The sequence below is a fragment of the Monomorium pharaonis genome, chromosome 5 (assembly GCF_013373865.1).
Source record: "Monomorium pharaonis isolate MP-MQ-018 chromosome 5, ASM1337386v2, whole genome shotgun sequence".
Lineage (NCBI taxonomy): Eukaryota > Metazoa > Arthropoda > Insecta > Hymenoptera > Formicidae > Monomorium > Monomorium pharaonis.
This window is the reverse complement of record NC_050471.1, coordinates 16,592,103-16,609,018: the sequence shown is the minus strand read 5'-3', so window position 1 is coordinate 16,609,018 and position 16,916 is coordinate 16,592,103. Positions and strand designations below refer to the sequence as shown.

The window sequence follows — 16,916 nt, the reverse complement described above, 5'->3', positions numbered from 1 at the left end:
AAGCTTCAAAAGCTATGTTTTTTTATTTCCTGTACGACCATTTTTCACTAAAATACAGCCTGTTGAAAATTGGCAAAAAATTTAGAAAATTTTTTTGTTCCTTTAATTTTTGCGAGAAGTGTAGTTAGTCATGTTGATTCTTTTTGCAGCAAGTTACAATTATTTAAGAAACAATTAGAAAGCATATTCTTTACTTTTTTCCATCCTGCCAGATTTTCTTTGAAGAATATAGCACAGATTGTAATTTTATACAGCAGATAAATATAATCGATTCTTTGATAATTCAGTTTGATACGCGTTTCAATAACTTCGAAATGTTAAGAAATGATTTAATTGTTTTTGAGAATCCTTTCACTGTACAAATCGAGAAACAAAGCCTAGAATTTTAGGCAGAACTTTGCGATTTGCAACATGATCTTTTTTTGAAAGTAAGATTAGAAAAGGGAGTTGAGTTCTTCAAAATGTTAAATACATCGTGTTATCCATGTCTCCGAAATTTTGGTCTTTCAATTTTCTTCATGTTTGGGTCCACATATTTATGTGAATGCTCATTTTCTAAAATGAAAAACATAAAAACAGAAAAACATTCGTTTTTAAGCGATGCATCATTATTGTTGATGCGAACTAATTCTTCTAAATTATCTGAGGGATATACCATCCTGTGTAGAATCGTGCAAACGATCCAGAAAATTAAATAAAAATTAATACGTTTATAATTTCGTGCTTAGCTTTCCTGCCAAGTCACATATTTTATTATCGTTCTTATTGTTTACTGGAATATGCCTATAGGAAAAATTACTTTAAAAAATACGCTTTAACAATAGTATTTCCTGGGTGACGTGAAACGCTATTGACAAAGTTGCAATTATTATATTATATTGACGTTAATATACATATATGTATATACTACTATGATAAAAAAATAAGATGAATTTTTTATTTAAACTTTGCGGGTACTATCAAAATTATTTTTTTTAATTTACCCCATTTTTTTATTACAGCAGTACAAAAGATGTTTATAGACGTAAACATAATATTAATAACTTTAATTATTTGTAAAAATAAAAATTATTTACAGCGCAAGGAAATTTTTAATCACGCGGATCCAGACATATCTATCGTAGGACGCCCCTAAGACACAGCGTCACTCGCGCGATCGGCGGCTCGGCCGTTTAGTCTAGAGCGGTAGTAGGGGTATATCAGGCGATGTCTCAAGAATCGGTCCGAAATGTGCAACTGATTCCGAGCACTGGTCTACATGAATCTACTTAACCGGCACTTCTTCGCTGTGGTCACGCACACACACGGGGAGGGGAGGGTGGCTTTTAGCCTCCTCTGCCGCGCTCACCCCGCCGATAGGGGTGCCTTGGGCAGAAGTGCGCAAAAGTATGGTGCGTACTTTGTTAATAATAAATTACGACTTAACTGTACTTTTGTGCATTTCTGCTCAGGGCACCTTTATCAGCGGGGTGGGTTTGCGCGCGCGCGAGCGCGCGTGTGTGTGAGTGTGTGTGTGAGATCACACGAAGAAGTATCGGTTAAGTGTACTTTTCGATCATGCAGACCGTTAATGTTTACTATTATTATTATTGTAAAACTTGTATTAATAACTTTTTAATAAATGCCAAACGTGACAAAGCTCCTCCTTCTGCACGTCACTCTTTCCCACGCTTCAAAATTAAATTTGAATTAAGCTTGAAACCGAAGCAAGACATTAAAAAAACTTTTGTGTATATCTCAAAAACTAAGGCTGAGCGGCGGTAACATGTATAGGGAAAAGTTGTTCAGAATAATAACTCTGACAACATATTTGAAGGTTATCAAAATTGGTAAAGAATTGCTAATATAAATAATTACCATAAATTATTTTATATTTTATAAACACAATTGCAAATTTATGTGATTAAAAATTTTTTAATTTTATGATTTCAGAAAATCTTAGAAACAGTACCGAATGAAAAATTGCAATATGTTCTGAATTCTATTAGCAATTTACCAGCACTTAAATTAGGTATATTAAATTATGAACCAATTATAAGTTTGCGAGATCTTAAATTAAACTGTTACGGTAAGTCACATACATGGTGATATACACGCATGCATTTGCACATTCTAGTAAAAAATTTTTTTAATTTTAATGAAATTTTTGACATTCTATTGATTTTTACATTTATTTTGTAACATTTTATGATTTCTTGACTTATCATAATGTATCATAAAAAACTTCTTAATTTTAATAAAATATTATTTGTCATTGCAGAGTAATTATGCTTTTTCTTTACAACTTCATAAAAATTTATTATAATTTTAATAAAACTTAAAAATTTTTAATGTTAATTTATTATGTAATATGCAAAATATTTATTATTTTTGGGGTAATTATTTAGTTTAAGGGACATTGCGCCGATGACCTTGATTTTGACATATGTTATCAAAAACATGATCCTGAGTAACTTTCCCTTATAACTTAATCGGTGATTGTTAAAAAGTTATTTAAAAAAATTTTTTATAAATACGATACATGATATCTCTGCTTTACTTAAAGTCGCAAATCCATGTGGTGCAGAGAACACGATGGCGGGGTACAAGGGGAGGGCTTTGCCCTCCCCTTACATCCCCGTATTAATTTTTATAAAACATTTATAAATCAATAGATTTTCGGTAAAAATGCCGAATAGGGGACCCAGTCCCAATGATCTTGATCTTGACATATGTTGTTAAAATCATGATCCTCAGTAATGTATAAAAGGTTTTAGCCGTCGCTCATTGTTTATTAGAAAGTTATAAACACAAGAAGTTTTATGAATTACATGTAATTTTTCAAAACTACATATTTATAAAGGTCCCTTTGCACGAAAAGTTGTGAAGTTATATGGTATTGAGAATGCGCAGGCGGGTGAGGGGCGGAAACCCTTTTTCTGCCCGTAATTTTTTTTAACTCTAACCCAACCAATTTTATGTCGCTATTTGGATAATGTGAAAACATTGGAAATGAACAACGTGGATCTTGTTTGGCATGGAAAGTCGCAAACCCATGTGGTACAGTACAAGCGTTTATTAATATTACGGTAAAATGCCGACCACATGGATTTGCGACTTTCTACGCCAAACAAGATCCACGCTGTTTGTTTTCAATGTTTTGTATTATCCAAATAGCGACATAAAATTGGTTGGGTTAGAATTAAGAAAAATTAAGGAGAGGGGTTGCAGAGGGAGGGGGCTCCACTCCTTCCCGCCCACACGTTTCTTTTTGCACCTCCCCGTGTGCGTGTGCATGCGTGCGTGCGTGCGTGCGTGTGTGCGTGCGTGCTGCGTGTGTGCGAGCGCGTGTGTGTTCTATATAAATATTTTTCAATTTTTTTTTGTTAATAACTTTTTAACGAACAATGACTACCGATTAAGTTAAAAGGAAAAGTTACTCAGGGTTATGTCCTTGATAACATATGTCAAGATTATCGGCGCGGTGTCCTTTAAATCAAATAATTACCACGATTTTTTGTTGCAAATTAATTAAAATTTTATTACAATTTTAATAACATTTTTTTACTCTTTTGTTAAATAATACTAATTTTGTTAAAATTTTATTACATTTTTAAGATGAATACTTAGGAAAATTAGAAAAATCCGGAATTTTTAGAAAATTTAACTCTTATTTCTAAAAGACATGGAATTTTATTAGTATTTTATTAGTATATTTAGTAGGAAATTTTACTTTCAAATTTAACTTTATTTTTTCTACTAAATTATTGTTTATATTTTTTTGTATTTGAATACAAATAACGCACGCACGTACAAACACGCAGTGATGTTGATATGGCATGTATCGAAAGATACATACATAGAGGCCGTGATACATTAATACTGTTGCGTGAGGTTGAGCCGCTAATAGTTATGTTTTGTAGAACAAATTACAATTTTTATTATATATTAAACAAGTTTGTGTGTGTGCGTGCGTTTTCTTTTTGCCAAAAGGAAAGATCTGTTTACTTACTACGCCGGTCGAAGAAAATCTGATTTCTTAACGATTGGTGGCAGGTTTATACGCGCCAGAAGGCAGTAAAGAAAACGGAAAGTGGATCACACGAGGTAGCATTTCTACCGTAGGAGGGTAACGGCTTTGTAAACATTTACATGCTAAAATATATGAACTCGTGAATATATGAGCTCGTTACAAAACTTTTTAGATTTTATCTATTTATCTATTTAATTTTTATGCCAAACAACGCGATTTGGATCATGTTTGTAATTTTTTAAAAAATTTACGTAGAAAATTAGGACTCTCTACAACTCTAAGTTATGAAAAACTACATCTATGAAAAAAAAATTACAAATATGGACCAAATTGCGTTGTTTGACATAAAAATGACGTAGGTACACGCGCGGACAGGAATGCCTGGCCATATAAAGTTAGCTGCGTTCCAAAATTTTTATAGTGCATGTAATTTATTCTATATAGAAATCGGAACGTAGCTAACTTTATATGACCAGGTATTTCTGTCCGCGTGTTTACAATCTATGAAGTTGTAATTATATTATAATAAATTGTTTTTGCTTTTTTCGTAAAAAAATGTAAAAATGTTTTAACTAGGGTATAAAACTTTTGGCTACACATGCAATACTGCAAGAAGTTAAATAACAGATGTTTTAGCCACAAAAGGATAGGCGCTTTAATATCTATTTTTTTCTGTCTACTCCGTCTCACTTTCTTGAGGACAGAGAGGTGGAAGCGCGTTTGGCTCGCGAGCTGAGTTTGGGCAGAACATATCCTTTGTAAATTTTTACCTGGTTTTATCTGGTTTAAGGTGGCATATACGTTTGTAGCTATAAAAAAGAAGGCATTTCTCATGAATTTTTTTAGAACTAAGGAGTAAACTAAAAATGGGACTTTTTGCATAATAAAGTACACGTTTTATAGTTCTCATACAAATTTTATTATAACGATTTTGTTGGAAAATTCCTTTTTTCTTTATCATCGTGTAGTCAGCCGTGCATAATTCCGCGGTGACAACGATTTCTCCTTTTCTGTTTAACTGAAATACAAAAACTAAATGGCATCTTAACCCATTTAGGACCAAATGTCCACTATTTTTTCTCCACGTTCAACGCTCAAATTTTTTACATAGACGTAGAAAAAAACTCAGCACTACGTTTTCGATAGTCCGACTTCTCTTTTGAATGCTGGCGTCAGAATTGATGTACAAAGCGAGTAAAAAAAGTTATGGCCCATTTTTCCAAAAAGAGCAACATTTTCGACATTTTTTTTCAAAAAATTCCACATTTTGAATGCGAAAATATTTTGCAAGCTTATTGCAATGGGGATATGTTCGCAACTTGCGCAATGAGTTTGCTGGGACCTTACGAATAGAAGCAGGGTGAGAGGACGTCGTGGTACTAATGCTCACAAGTAAAATTCAAATCGCTTTTAATATTATATTATCACACACAGTGCTTAGAGCGAGTTTGAGATACTTGATATTATCACAGGTAGAGTTCAATAAAGTATACACACGTGATACGTTTAGATGAGATTACAAATGTCTTTTACTGATGTGTAGTCCGTTATCATTCGCACGGGTCAATTCTATTAACCGAGTACTGGCCTGGTGATGTTGATGCCCTTGAGCCGTGTATGCCGCGTGACGCCGGCTTGTGCTTCACGTGGTGAGTCTGAGTGGACGATGGTGATGTACTGGAGATGTCCTTGGATGCGTCTGACTAATGAGTTAATCCTGGTCACTGAGTACAATCGAGAGAGTTCGGAATGTCCACGAGATGAGAAGAACTGCTCGAATACTTTCTGCGCACTATCTCACACGTACGATTTGCACGGTAGCCATTAAAACAGAGAGGCCGGAAACGAACGTAAAGCAGCGCCGTCGCCTGCGGTGCCCATCGGGCATGCGCGAGCAGCGCTCACACGGCGCTCCACGATCTGGGTTAGTTTAGCCTGATAGATGTTGCCATCTGACGCGACGGCGCTAGTACTAGATAGTAAAATAATTTTTAAAAAATAAATCATGTAATAGATATCTGCTCTTCCAAATCCTATTGCGATTTAAAAAAAATTTAACATAGCGGATTTAATATGACGATCAAAAGATGGAAAAACCGTATATAACCAAAATATTTCAGATTTTCTCGCCTTTTTCTTGTAATATCTTTTCAAAATACTTTAAAAATACACAAGTTTGTTATTTTAGTGAGTTGAGATTATAATAATACATAATCAATCCAAATAATGGCGGTTCTTTTTCTAGAAATACGAGAAAAACATTTATCGCCAAATAATGGAAAAAAAACATAAGTAAGTGTTTATATCTGCTATTTTATCATTCTCACATCTATTCATACACCTATGTACATCAAATAAATTATATATATAGATGATTATCTTTTTATTTTTATATTCTTTAGCCGTCAAAATATGTTGCCGTTACTTGACCCTCACCGCGAGGGGGTAACTATGAATTAGGGAGTTCTTTTTTGTTTTTTTAGTTTGTCTTTTTTTAAGCCTTGTTTCGGGAAATTTCATGATTTATGAAGGAACGCTTATATTCTATAATATGTTGGAATTAAATAAAAATTCTTTAAAAAAAAATAAATATAAAAAATTAAAATTTGAAAAAATACCCCCTTCAAAATAACAAAAAAATAAAAAAACAAAGAAAGACTTTAATTCACATTTACCTCCTTGCGGTGAGAGTCGAGCAACGGCAACATATTTTGACGGCTGAAGAATGTAAAAATAAGATAATTATCTATATATATATATATTTGATACATAGATGTATGCGTAGATGTGAGCATGATGAAATACCAGATATGAACACTTGCTTATGGCTTTTCTCCATTATTTGGCGATGAATCGTGTTTTTCTCGCATTTCTTGAAAGAAACCACCATTATTTGTATTGATTATGTATTATTATAACCTCGACTTACATAAAATAATAAGCTTATGTATTTTTAAAGTATTTTGAAGAGATATTATGAGAAAAAAGCAAGAAGATCGAAAATATTTCGGTTATATACGGTTTTTCCACCTTTTGACCATATTAAATTTGCCATGTTGAATTTTTGACAAATTGCAATAGGATTTAAAAGAGCAGATATCTATTCCATGATTTATCCTTATTGCAATAATTTTGCGAAACATTTTTGCATCCAAAATATGGAATTTTTAGAAAAAAATATCGAAAAATGTTGCTCTTTTGGAAAAACGGGCCATAACTTTTTTTACTCGTTTTGTACGTCATTTCTGACGCCGGCATTCGAAAGAGGAAGTTTCAGACTGTGTCAGAAAACGTTATGCTGAGTTTTCTTTTCTACGACGTCTATGTAAAAAGTTTGAGCGTTGAACGTGGAGAAAAAATAGTGTACATTTGGTCCTAAATGGATTAAAGAAGAGTAAATTGTCGTATCCAATTTTTTAAAAGCGAAAACAATTTAATATAATATAATAACAACTTTACAGATTGTACGCACGCGGATAGGAATGTCTGGCCATATAAAGTTAGCTGTGTTCTGATTTCTATATAGAATACGTTACAAGCACTATAAAAATTTTGGAACGCAGCTAACTTTATATGGTTAGGCATTCCTGTCCACGTATGTACCTACGTCACTTTTATTTCAAACAACGCAATTTGCACTATGTTTGTAGTTTTTTTTATAGATTTAGTTTTTCATAAATTGCGTTCTAGAGAATCTTAATTTTCTACGTAAATCTATAAAAACATTACAAACATGACCCAAATCGCGTGGCTAACTACACGACGATGGAGGGGAGAGAGAGATTTTTTAATAAAATCATTGTAATAAAATTTGTGTGAGAACTACAAAAGATGTATTTTATCATGTAAGAAGTTTTATTTTTTTAGTTTCTTGAGTTTAAAACAATTTATGAAGTTTTTTTTGTGGCTTCTTATATGTCCTCTTAAATAATGTTCCTTAATACTCATCACAAATTACCTATCTTTTTTGAAAGAATTGCAGATTAGTTTATCGCACTTAAAAGTAATATAACATTTTCATAAGTACTTCTATAAGAAGAATTTTAAATAGAGAGTTTATGTAAGGGTTTACTGTTATGTAGAGATTAATTGTTTTATACAAATTTATTTATTTACGGAATAAACTTAAAATCGTAATAAAATTTTTCATAAATTATCTTGAATAAAGTACTTATACAACAAATTATTCACAATCATGATGTAAGCTTGCAATTAAATTAACAAACAATTTAAGGGGTTACATACACCCAGAGACGTAAAAAATAGGCCTTTTTCTTGATTTTTTTTTGAAACGTAATGTATGTAATTAATTCTAGTTTTCTTTACTTTAAAATACATTCTTAGAACATGTTTCAGAATAAATTTGAATTAAAAATATTTAAAAATGACGGAGATATTGTCTTCGTCGCAAAACCTTGTTGAAAAAAGGTGCTCCGCGGTGTCAATTGCAGCTCATACAGGACTTATCTGAAACAGACCAGCCTAGAATTTTCTTAAACTGAATGATATTATCCAGTCTTTATTGTGGCTGATTTAAAAAAAATCGATTTTTGGTAAAATGACGGCCGTTTAAAGAAAAAAAGCGATTTTTTAGGATAACAATCGGTGGTCTTTTCAATTAAAAAAAGTAAGGGCTCTAAAAAACGTCACGGTAAAGACGCTTTTTTGTGTAAATTAAGCCCTCAAAATTTCAAGTAAATCGGTCCAGCCGTTTTCGAGATATTTTTGGCACGCGTTTTGAAAACATAGTTTCGAGAAAAAACACGTTTAAAGTTTGACATTTGGTTAAAACGTAGATAATTTTTTTTTAAACTTACATGGAGTCATCCACTTTAAGGCCATACAGTGAACTCTACCCAGATGCAGCGGCATCAAAAACTTCTATTCTAGCTTGCCGTAATATTCTTGCGTAAGCTATCTGCTGCAAAGGATTAGAAGGCGCCCATCGCGCCCCAGCGTCGTCGAACGCGCTTGGACATTTGTCGCTATATCTCCGACAATTTTCAAGGAATCACTTTGAAACTTGCAGGGGATATTCTCAAGACCTTATACTTTACAAATATGCAAAAAACGAAAAATGCATTTTTCAAAATTTTTGGATGTATGTAACCCCTTAATAGATTTGATGCTTAAAAGTATTGATAAGATTTTTTTCTTTAAAAAACTAAAGAAATTATTGTAGAAAATAATATCTCAGCAATTATTAAGAATATGTCATTTTAAAGTATTACTAAAAATGTTATTGAATATGCTATTACGTTTGAATATTTTTGTAAAATTTAGACACAATTTTCTTTTAGCTAAAAAGTTATTTAATTTTTATTATTAGATGTTATGCTTTGGTCGAAAATTAGCACATTTTTAGTTCTTGTGTTAAAATGACAAAAAAGTGTCTCTAGAAGCGCATTCTGAGTACGGGCCGTTGGGTGCAAAAAGTACACGCAATATGAATAAACCTACTATTTTATTATTTGCTTTCTCTCTCGCTTTCTATCGATACAGTGATAGTGAAAGCACTAGTAGTGCTCGCATCGCAATATATCTATTGTAATACTACTTTATTATAGGAAACTGGTGCTGCTTGTGTTGAAATTGAACCGTACATTTCCTTGTTTTGTCTTTTTCCCCTTACGTGTTCACAAGATTAACGACAACGACGTATCTTAATGTGAAAAATTATATTTTTGACTTTGCGTCACAATATCTTCACTCATTGAGTACGTGTAGAGAAAAAAATTAAAATACTTTTATTGTATAATTTAAACCCAAAGTCATTATTTAAGTTGCAAGGGGACACTACGCGCTACTCTTCACCAAATTGGATAAAACTTGCAGTAATAATAGAAAATACTATTCAATGAATACATGTAAAGCCATTTCTCTGAATGAGCCTTAGAAGATGAATTATAAGCAATTAAAGATAGATACTTTTCGTTATTTAACGTTCTAACCGTCGATATCGCAAAGTCTATGTGGCTCAGGGAGTAGAGCGTCGAGCTACTGTTCCGTAGAATCGCGGTTCACGGCTGGTGTCGAAGCTTTTTTTACCTTTAAAAAAAAAAAATTTTTTTTATTAATAAGAAAGTAAAAAATTATATAAGCAAAAAGATAAAGTGATAAAAAACATACGAACTAATAAATAAACAAGTTAAATGGATAAAATGAAAAACCAAAGAAATAAATAAAAGAAAAAAAAATGTCTTAAAGGTAATTACACTTTATAATTTTTAGGGTGATAATCGTTATAAAAGCATTTAAAACATAAAACTTTTGTACAATGTACACAAGAAATAAAGGGAATATTATTACATATACAATTTTTTTACCCAACTCTGCAGGAAAACACACTTGATTTACGTTTAAAAATACTTTCTTTTCTTTAATTAAATTTGATGCAAACTTTAATGAAGTCTTGTACTTCTTCTCTGTTGGAGTGTCGATAGACTCCATCGCGGATTTTTTTGGTCATCTGCACCATTTTAATTTTTATGTCTAAAGAAATTGTTGATGCACTTGTTTTTTGTTCCGGTTCATAATCATAGTCGTCCAAATCATCGCTATCAATATCAGATGAAATACTCATTTGTTGGTTTTTGTCCAAAGCTTCTTTCTTCGCTTCTTCCGCGATAATTTCATCCGGCAAGAAACATTCCACGCTTTCTTCGTATAATTATCTAAAAGTTCCTCGAGAACTTCCGCCATATTTTTACCAAGAAATTTTGCTTCTTGTGAAATAACTGCATCATTTGGACTGGCAGATAAAATGTCTTTCTCTCTTAAAATGTTTTCACAGATTTTGAAACTATCCGCAATTATCTATTTGGAACATGGAAGTGTAGGTTTTACTAGATCCATAATTTATTCACAATTTTGTGTGGACAGGGAGAAAGAAAGAAAAAGAAAGAGAAAAAGAGGGAAAATAGAAGATACAGAAAAAATCAATTAAATAAGAAAAAATGGGATATTTTGTACGTAGGAAAAATTAGACGAGAGCATTTAACTAGATTATAAACATCAAATGAAATACAGAAAATAAAATACAGAATAAAATAAAAATATATTTAATGTTAAAATGAATATATATCGGTGTTGCACCGGGAAAGCATCGGAAATAGCATATTTAAATTGCAAAATCTTTGCACTTTAACTAGGAAACTCAATTATTATAGATTATACATTTTTCTTATTATCCTACTCCTGTACCATTACTTAACTTATTCTTTTTGTATAATGATCTAATTAAGATATTATGTGCCAAAATCTATTTTCAGTAGATTTTGAAAGAAATTGTTGTTCAGGTATATCAAGCTGTTTCGCATAACTGGTTGAAATTTTAAAACAATTTACCGTGCCGAACTTAAGCTATGAATCCTCAAAGTTGAGTTTTTAACGTAAGAAAGATAAGCTGAACGTAAAAAAATTAAATGTTATGGCTTATAGACAAAAATCCTAACAATAGATTTTTTTTTTAAACTGACATTTGTTAAAACCAGGGATTCGGACCGAACCGAAACCAATGACCGATTTATGACCGGTTTTTAGCCGGACCAAAATCATAAACCGTAATCGGGTCCTGCTAAATTTATAGCGCTGGAACTGTAAAATTATTTTCGTTTTACAGTTTTTTTTTATATTTTTGGGGGTTTTGCAATTTATTTTTACATAATTTTATATTTTTAATGCAGAAATTTTTTACCGAACATGATTGTTTAGACAATAAATATCTATTACTGTGGTAAATTCATCTTTGAAGAACTAAAGCAATCGAAGGAATAAATTTTTTTAAACTGTTGAGATATTTTTTGCAATAATTTCTTTACAATTTGTTCTAAGATTTAATTAAGAAAAATATCTTACAAATGCTTGTTAGTATCAAAAGATATTAAATTGCTAATCAATTTAATATAATATTACATATTTCAACCAAAAAATTGTTTTAAGACTGATAAATTTGTCGATCCATGTATATGCTGGTGATTGTAAAATTATAATAATTATGCACACAAACATCTAATGTTAGCCTGTACAGATGATATTAAATATATATATTTCTGATTTTAAATTAATACACAACACACACTCACGCACACGTACACATAAAAAATATATATTTTATTATATATTTTTTGGAATGTCAAGTTTATCGAAATTTCATTAAAATTTTTCTACTTGAGCATATTTATTATTTACATTATATATTTTTTATACATATTAGCGAGTTATTGAATGCGTACTATTTGTATTATTTTATATTATATCCGTGAATTAATTATTCGCACCTGTGGACATAATAGAGTTATCTAAGTATAACCCAGCACATTTTCCTCTCCGAGCAATAAATCTCTTTAAGGCGTTAAGAAATGAGGCTGTACTTAAACTCGTCACTAGCTTGAAAGGAACAGCTTTTGTTGCTAAACAAATGAAATAAGCCTTGTCAGTTTATTACGTGATATTTTTATACTGAACGGACTAGCGTAATCTAAGCTCTTATTAAGAAATATTCTAGCTTGCGTTGTCCAAACTGTTGGCAGACTATCTATCAATTGACTCGAGCTAATCGGTTTTGTACGAAAGCACACAATGCGATTTTTTAAAACTTGAACTAAGCTTTTGCCTGTTATCAGCCAATAATCTTCGCGCAACATGGCTAGAACGGGTTGCGTGCCAACATGCTGGTTTTTATAATGTACATCTTTTTAATTTTATTAAGTGATGTTTTGATAATACGATAGGATGTTTTTACAAATGTTCTAATAGTGCGTGATGTAACCTTTCTCCAACATGAACGATGCCGTCATTATTGATAAAAGAATGCAGGATTAGAAGCTTATTTTTCGAATTTAATTGAAGGTTATTCTTAATGCTTTGTAATTCTTGACCGAACTTGTTTGTCTGGCAGATTTTAATGATTGTTGTTATAGCTTGCTTTATTTCTTGAAGTGTTAATGGTCCATCCATTTGTATGTTTAGCTTGTTTTGACAAATTGTTTTAAAATCTTAAACAATAGGCTATGACTTATTTTAATTTCGTAAAAGATGAAAATCTTTTAACGATTGTTGCATCGAATGCAGTGGTCGTAGCATGAACGATTGAACTACATAGTAACGCGAGCTTTTGGTATAAGTTTTTTATGCCTTGGCTTTTGTATGGTTGCAGCGATACGTTGTGCCTAAGAAATTTTGGTCCAGTTTACCAAAGGTCCGTTTTTTCCAGCTTGTTTGGGTTAACTTTTTTTGATAGTGAGTTCGCTGGATTGTCTTCTGACCTTACGTGATATCAAGATGTCCCGTTGATGATTTGCTAGATTTTTATCATTCTATTAGCTACAAATGTATTTCACTTATTTTTTATTTACGCCAAAGTAATTGTAGAGTTGCTCCAGTAATAAACGTTTTGTTTTGCGATATCTAAAGCTTGAACCACTTTTTTTATCAGATTTGTCAATAGGACAGCTCCATACAGCTCTAACCTTGGTAACGATACTCGTTTTAACGAAGCTATCCGTTGGCACATAACAATCTTACTATGTTGTCTTCTTAGATATTGACCCTGCGTATATATAAGCAGGCACCGTATGTGCTTTCCGAAGCTTTGCAGAAGCCATGTATCTGCATCTTTGTTGGATTATCGCACATTACTCTTCTTGGTGATGAGCTGGATCTGTGACAATTGCGATTTTCATTGTGTCCACGTCTTGCGTACTTCTCTGATGATCTTTTGCTCTAGTTTTTGCGTTTCTGCAACAGGCGTTGCATTATTATATTTACCTTGACTGTTATGGGTCCTAACTATCCGAGAGAATCACTTGTGCGATTTTGGTTAATATTGTTCGCTTGATAGTTTTTCTTTGACATTTTCTAGTTTTAAGCCATAGTGAAAAGTATCGGTTGTTGTGTTCCATATTACACCTAAGATTTCTACTTTCTAAGAGTGAAATTGACATTAGAGAGAATGCTATAATAATTTCACATTTTAATTGCTGAAGGGCCTTTGTAGTGTCTGCTTCCGTCAATAGATCATCCACGTAAAAGTTTTTTAAGATTTTATGACTTGCCTTGGGATGTTCTTTATTTTGCCTTGTTATTTCCTGCAGGCACCGAATTGCCAAGAATGGAGAGCTGGACATATCATACGTGATTGTGTTAAGTGGTAGATGCGTATAGGTTCATGCGTGTTCTATCTCCACAAAATGCGTTATAAATGACGATTTTTTCTTGCAATTTTAACTTGCCGATACATCTTGGCAATATCTGCTGACATGGCATATTGAGGACTATGCGTAAAATGATATACGCTTATGCGTAAAATGATGTCGAACAAATCATCTTGTATCGTTGGTCCTGTTAAAAAACAATCGTTCAGGGGTATTTCCGAGACAGTCTTGCATGAGGCATCAAATACTACTCTTGTTTTGGTGGTAGTGCTGTCTTTTTTGACCACCGCGTTGTGTGGGATGTAGTAGGCACCTTTAACGAATCTTTTCTTTGAAACTTTCTCCATGTAACCTAACTGGAGATATTTCTTCATAAAATCGTGATGCGTAAAATATTGCTGCCTTAAATAAGGCATTTTTTTAAGCTTATTCCAAGGATTTGAAACACCTTTCAACTATGCCGTAGGATTCACCTAGATCCTTTACATTGTTCTTTAAAGACAATTGTACAATGAAACGGCCCGTATTGTCTCAGGCGTGTGTATCGATAAAATGTTTTTTATATTGTATTTTTTCTTGGGATAATGGCGCACATATTTCCACTTTTTCAGTCCGCTAGAACATTTCAAGCTGTTTGTGAAATGTGTTGTGGCAACGCTGCAGTAAGATTTGTTAAAATGCGCCTTGTTGCTCGACATTATGCTCCCAGATATTATCCATCCCAGTTGCGTTTCCTGGAGTACAGGTGCTTGTCTTGTTTACTTGATACGTTTGCTGCATAACAGAATATAGAGGTTTCTAATAATATGTTGATCTCTTTTGGCAGATAAAATTTGGGATCATCAATTTCCAAGCACAGCGGAATGTTGCTTAATTCTGTATCTACCCTTGGTAGGTTTTTTAGTTATTTTATCAATAATGATGAAGGCAAGTTTGGCTTGGTAAGTCCTTGTTCAAAATTGAATGGTAGCATGAATTTGCTCCATGGTGTTTATCGCCGCGTTACTCATGCTCGCGAAGGTAACGTTAATGTTTTCAGAGTTTAAATTTAGCATGCGATTAAAAGTGCGAGTAATGAAATTGGATTGAGACTTACTCTAGTAGGGTTCGACATTTGTACAGGATTCCGTCACGATCACGCGTTAGTACAATCGTAGTAGATAATAAAACCTAGTGAATTTCTTTAATACTACAGTGAGTTAACGATGTATACTGAATTCGAAGCAACAACGCCGCGGTAAAACTATTGTTAACGAGTTCTTTATTTTTATTCATTGTTTTTGGATGACTCAGCGTTTGATGTTTTAACCCTCGGTTGTCACATGATACAATGTACCCATGTGTCAACTTTAAAGTCAAATAAGTCTTACTTATGGCATGTTTTATGCCACTAATAGCGCTATTGGTAATTATTTACAATAGGTACTTTTCCGAATTTTGATATTTTTTTATAAGTTTCTTGGTAAACAGCTTTGTTGTGACTCCGACAACACAGCCACACAAAAAAAAGTTCAATGTCCGAGAAACTACACTTACCTATCCCTCTGGTTTTTGATGCGCTGAATCCGAATCCGAGGTCCATTTCACTCCATCAGGTCCCAATTTTTCATAACCTCAAAAAATATGAAAATTCGGGATGAGCTTGACTTTGTATGGAGAAATCGTTTAATTCTCGGCTGGAATTTAATGGAAACGTTAACCAGTGATATATATTGATGTGCTGAATCCAAATCTAACACACGATTAGTTTTGTGATGTCGGGATTTACTTTTAACCACGTAAAAAAAGTGAAAATTGGTTAAATTTGCACTGTAAAATACACTCAGTCGAAAAAAAAGTGGTACACCTAAAATTTGTCAAAAAATTACTAAACTTTCAATGACGATAACTACGCGAGTAATAAAGATAGAAAGGTTTTTAAAAAAAGAAATTAAAGCTTCAAATGTCTACTTTAAGAATTGATTTAGTAAAATTTTGCGTAATAATTTTTTTTAAAATGGCGTATGACAAAGCGAGAGCATGTGAAATTGAAAAATATTGGTCCGAGTTTGCGACGATCCATGGCAAGTATTGCAACTTAATGGGATAAAAAGCATGCGATAGTACAGAGTTTTTCCTTCAAAATGCTTTTTTACTCATTTCGATACGATGATTTTTTGCTGAGATATGCGCATTTAAAAAACTGCCTTTTTATTCAAATGTTCATATCTCAGCGAAAAATCATCGTATCGAGACGAGTAAAAAAGCATTTTGAAAAGAAAACTTTGTACTATCGCATGCTTTTTATCCCATTAAAAGGATGCTAAACTGCTCGTCAAACTTGATCGAGGTCGATAATGTAGAGTCATTTAGGCACGTCATTAACAAAATTTTGTATGTATTTCTTTTATAGATTTAGAAATCTTTTTCAAGAATTAAAGTTTATGTATTCTGCACATTGTTATCGTCTATACTTTAATTGTGGAGAAGGATTTTGGAACAAATTGTACAATTTTGTTGATAAAACAAATAGGATTTCCTTAAACACGGAAAACTTTTTTTCTAAAGTTCCTAGGCTCATTCTAAAAGCACAGTATTGTTCTTTGCTGAAATGCCAAGTGCGCCTTATGCTTATTTTATACGTACAAAGTCTAAAACTTTTATACGCAGCAAATGTTTTCACGAGTCGACTACAGAAGTCGATAACAAAATTATAATTTTCTAACTCTTTTTGTTTTTCATATGAAATTGATCGCAGCGCACCGCGTTAC

At 32.5% G+C, this 16,916-nt stretch overlaps 1 protein-coding gene and 1 long non-coding RNA gene across 8 annotated transcripts in view; one reads left to right on the top strand and one right to left on the bottom strand.

Moving 5' to 3' along the window:
* The window catches only part of LOC105833494 (DNA helicase MCM8), a 209,574-nt gene that overhangs the window by 44,617 nt on the left and 148,041 nt on the right, over positions 1-16,916 (top strand). For 6 of the 7 annotated variants that reach the window (XM_036287736.1, XM_036287737.1, XM_036287739.1 and 3 more), the window contains one exon: positions 1,933-2,068. The exons of the other annotated variant lie outside the window; for it this stretch is intronic. In XM_036287736.1, the coding sequence (XP_036143629.1) occupies positions 1,933-2,068 (136 nt within the window). The remainder of the gene's footprint in view (positions 1-1,932; positions 2,069-16,916) is intronic. 7 annotated transcript variants of the gene reach the window in all.
* Positions 4,947-16,113, bottom strand: LOC118645877. The gene is made up of 2 exons (XR_004963518.1): positions 5,510-16,113; positions 4,947-5,030 (listed from the first exon to the last, which is right to left on the bottom strand). It is a non-coding gene; the product is annotated as an uncharacterized LOC118645877 (long non-coding RNA).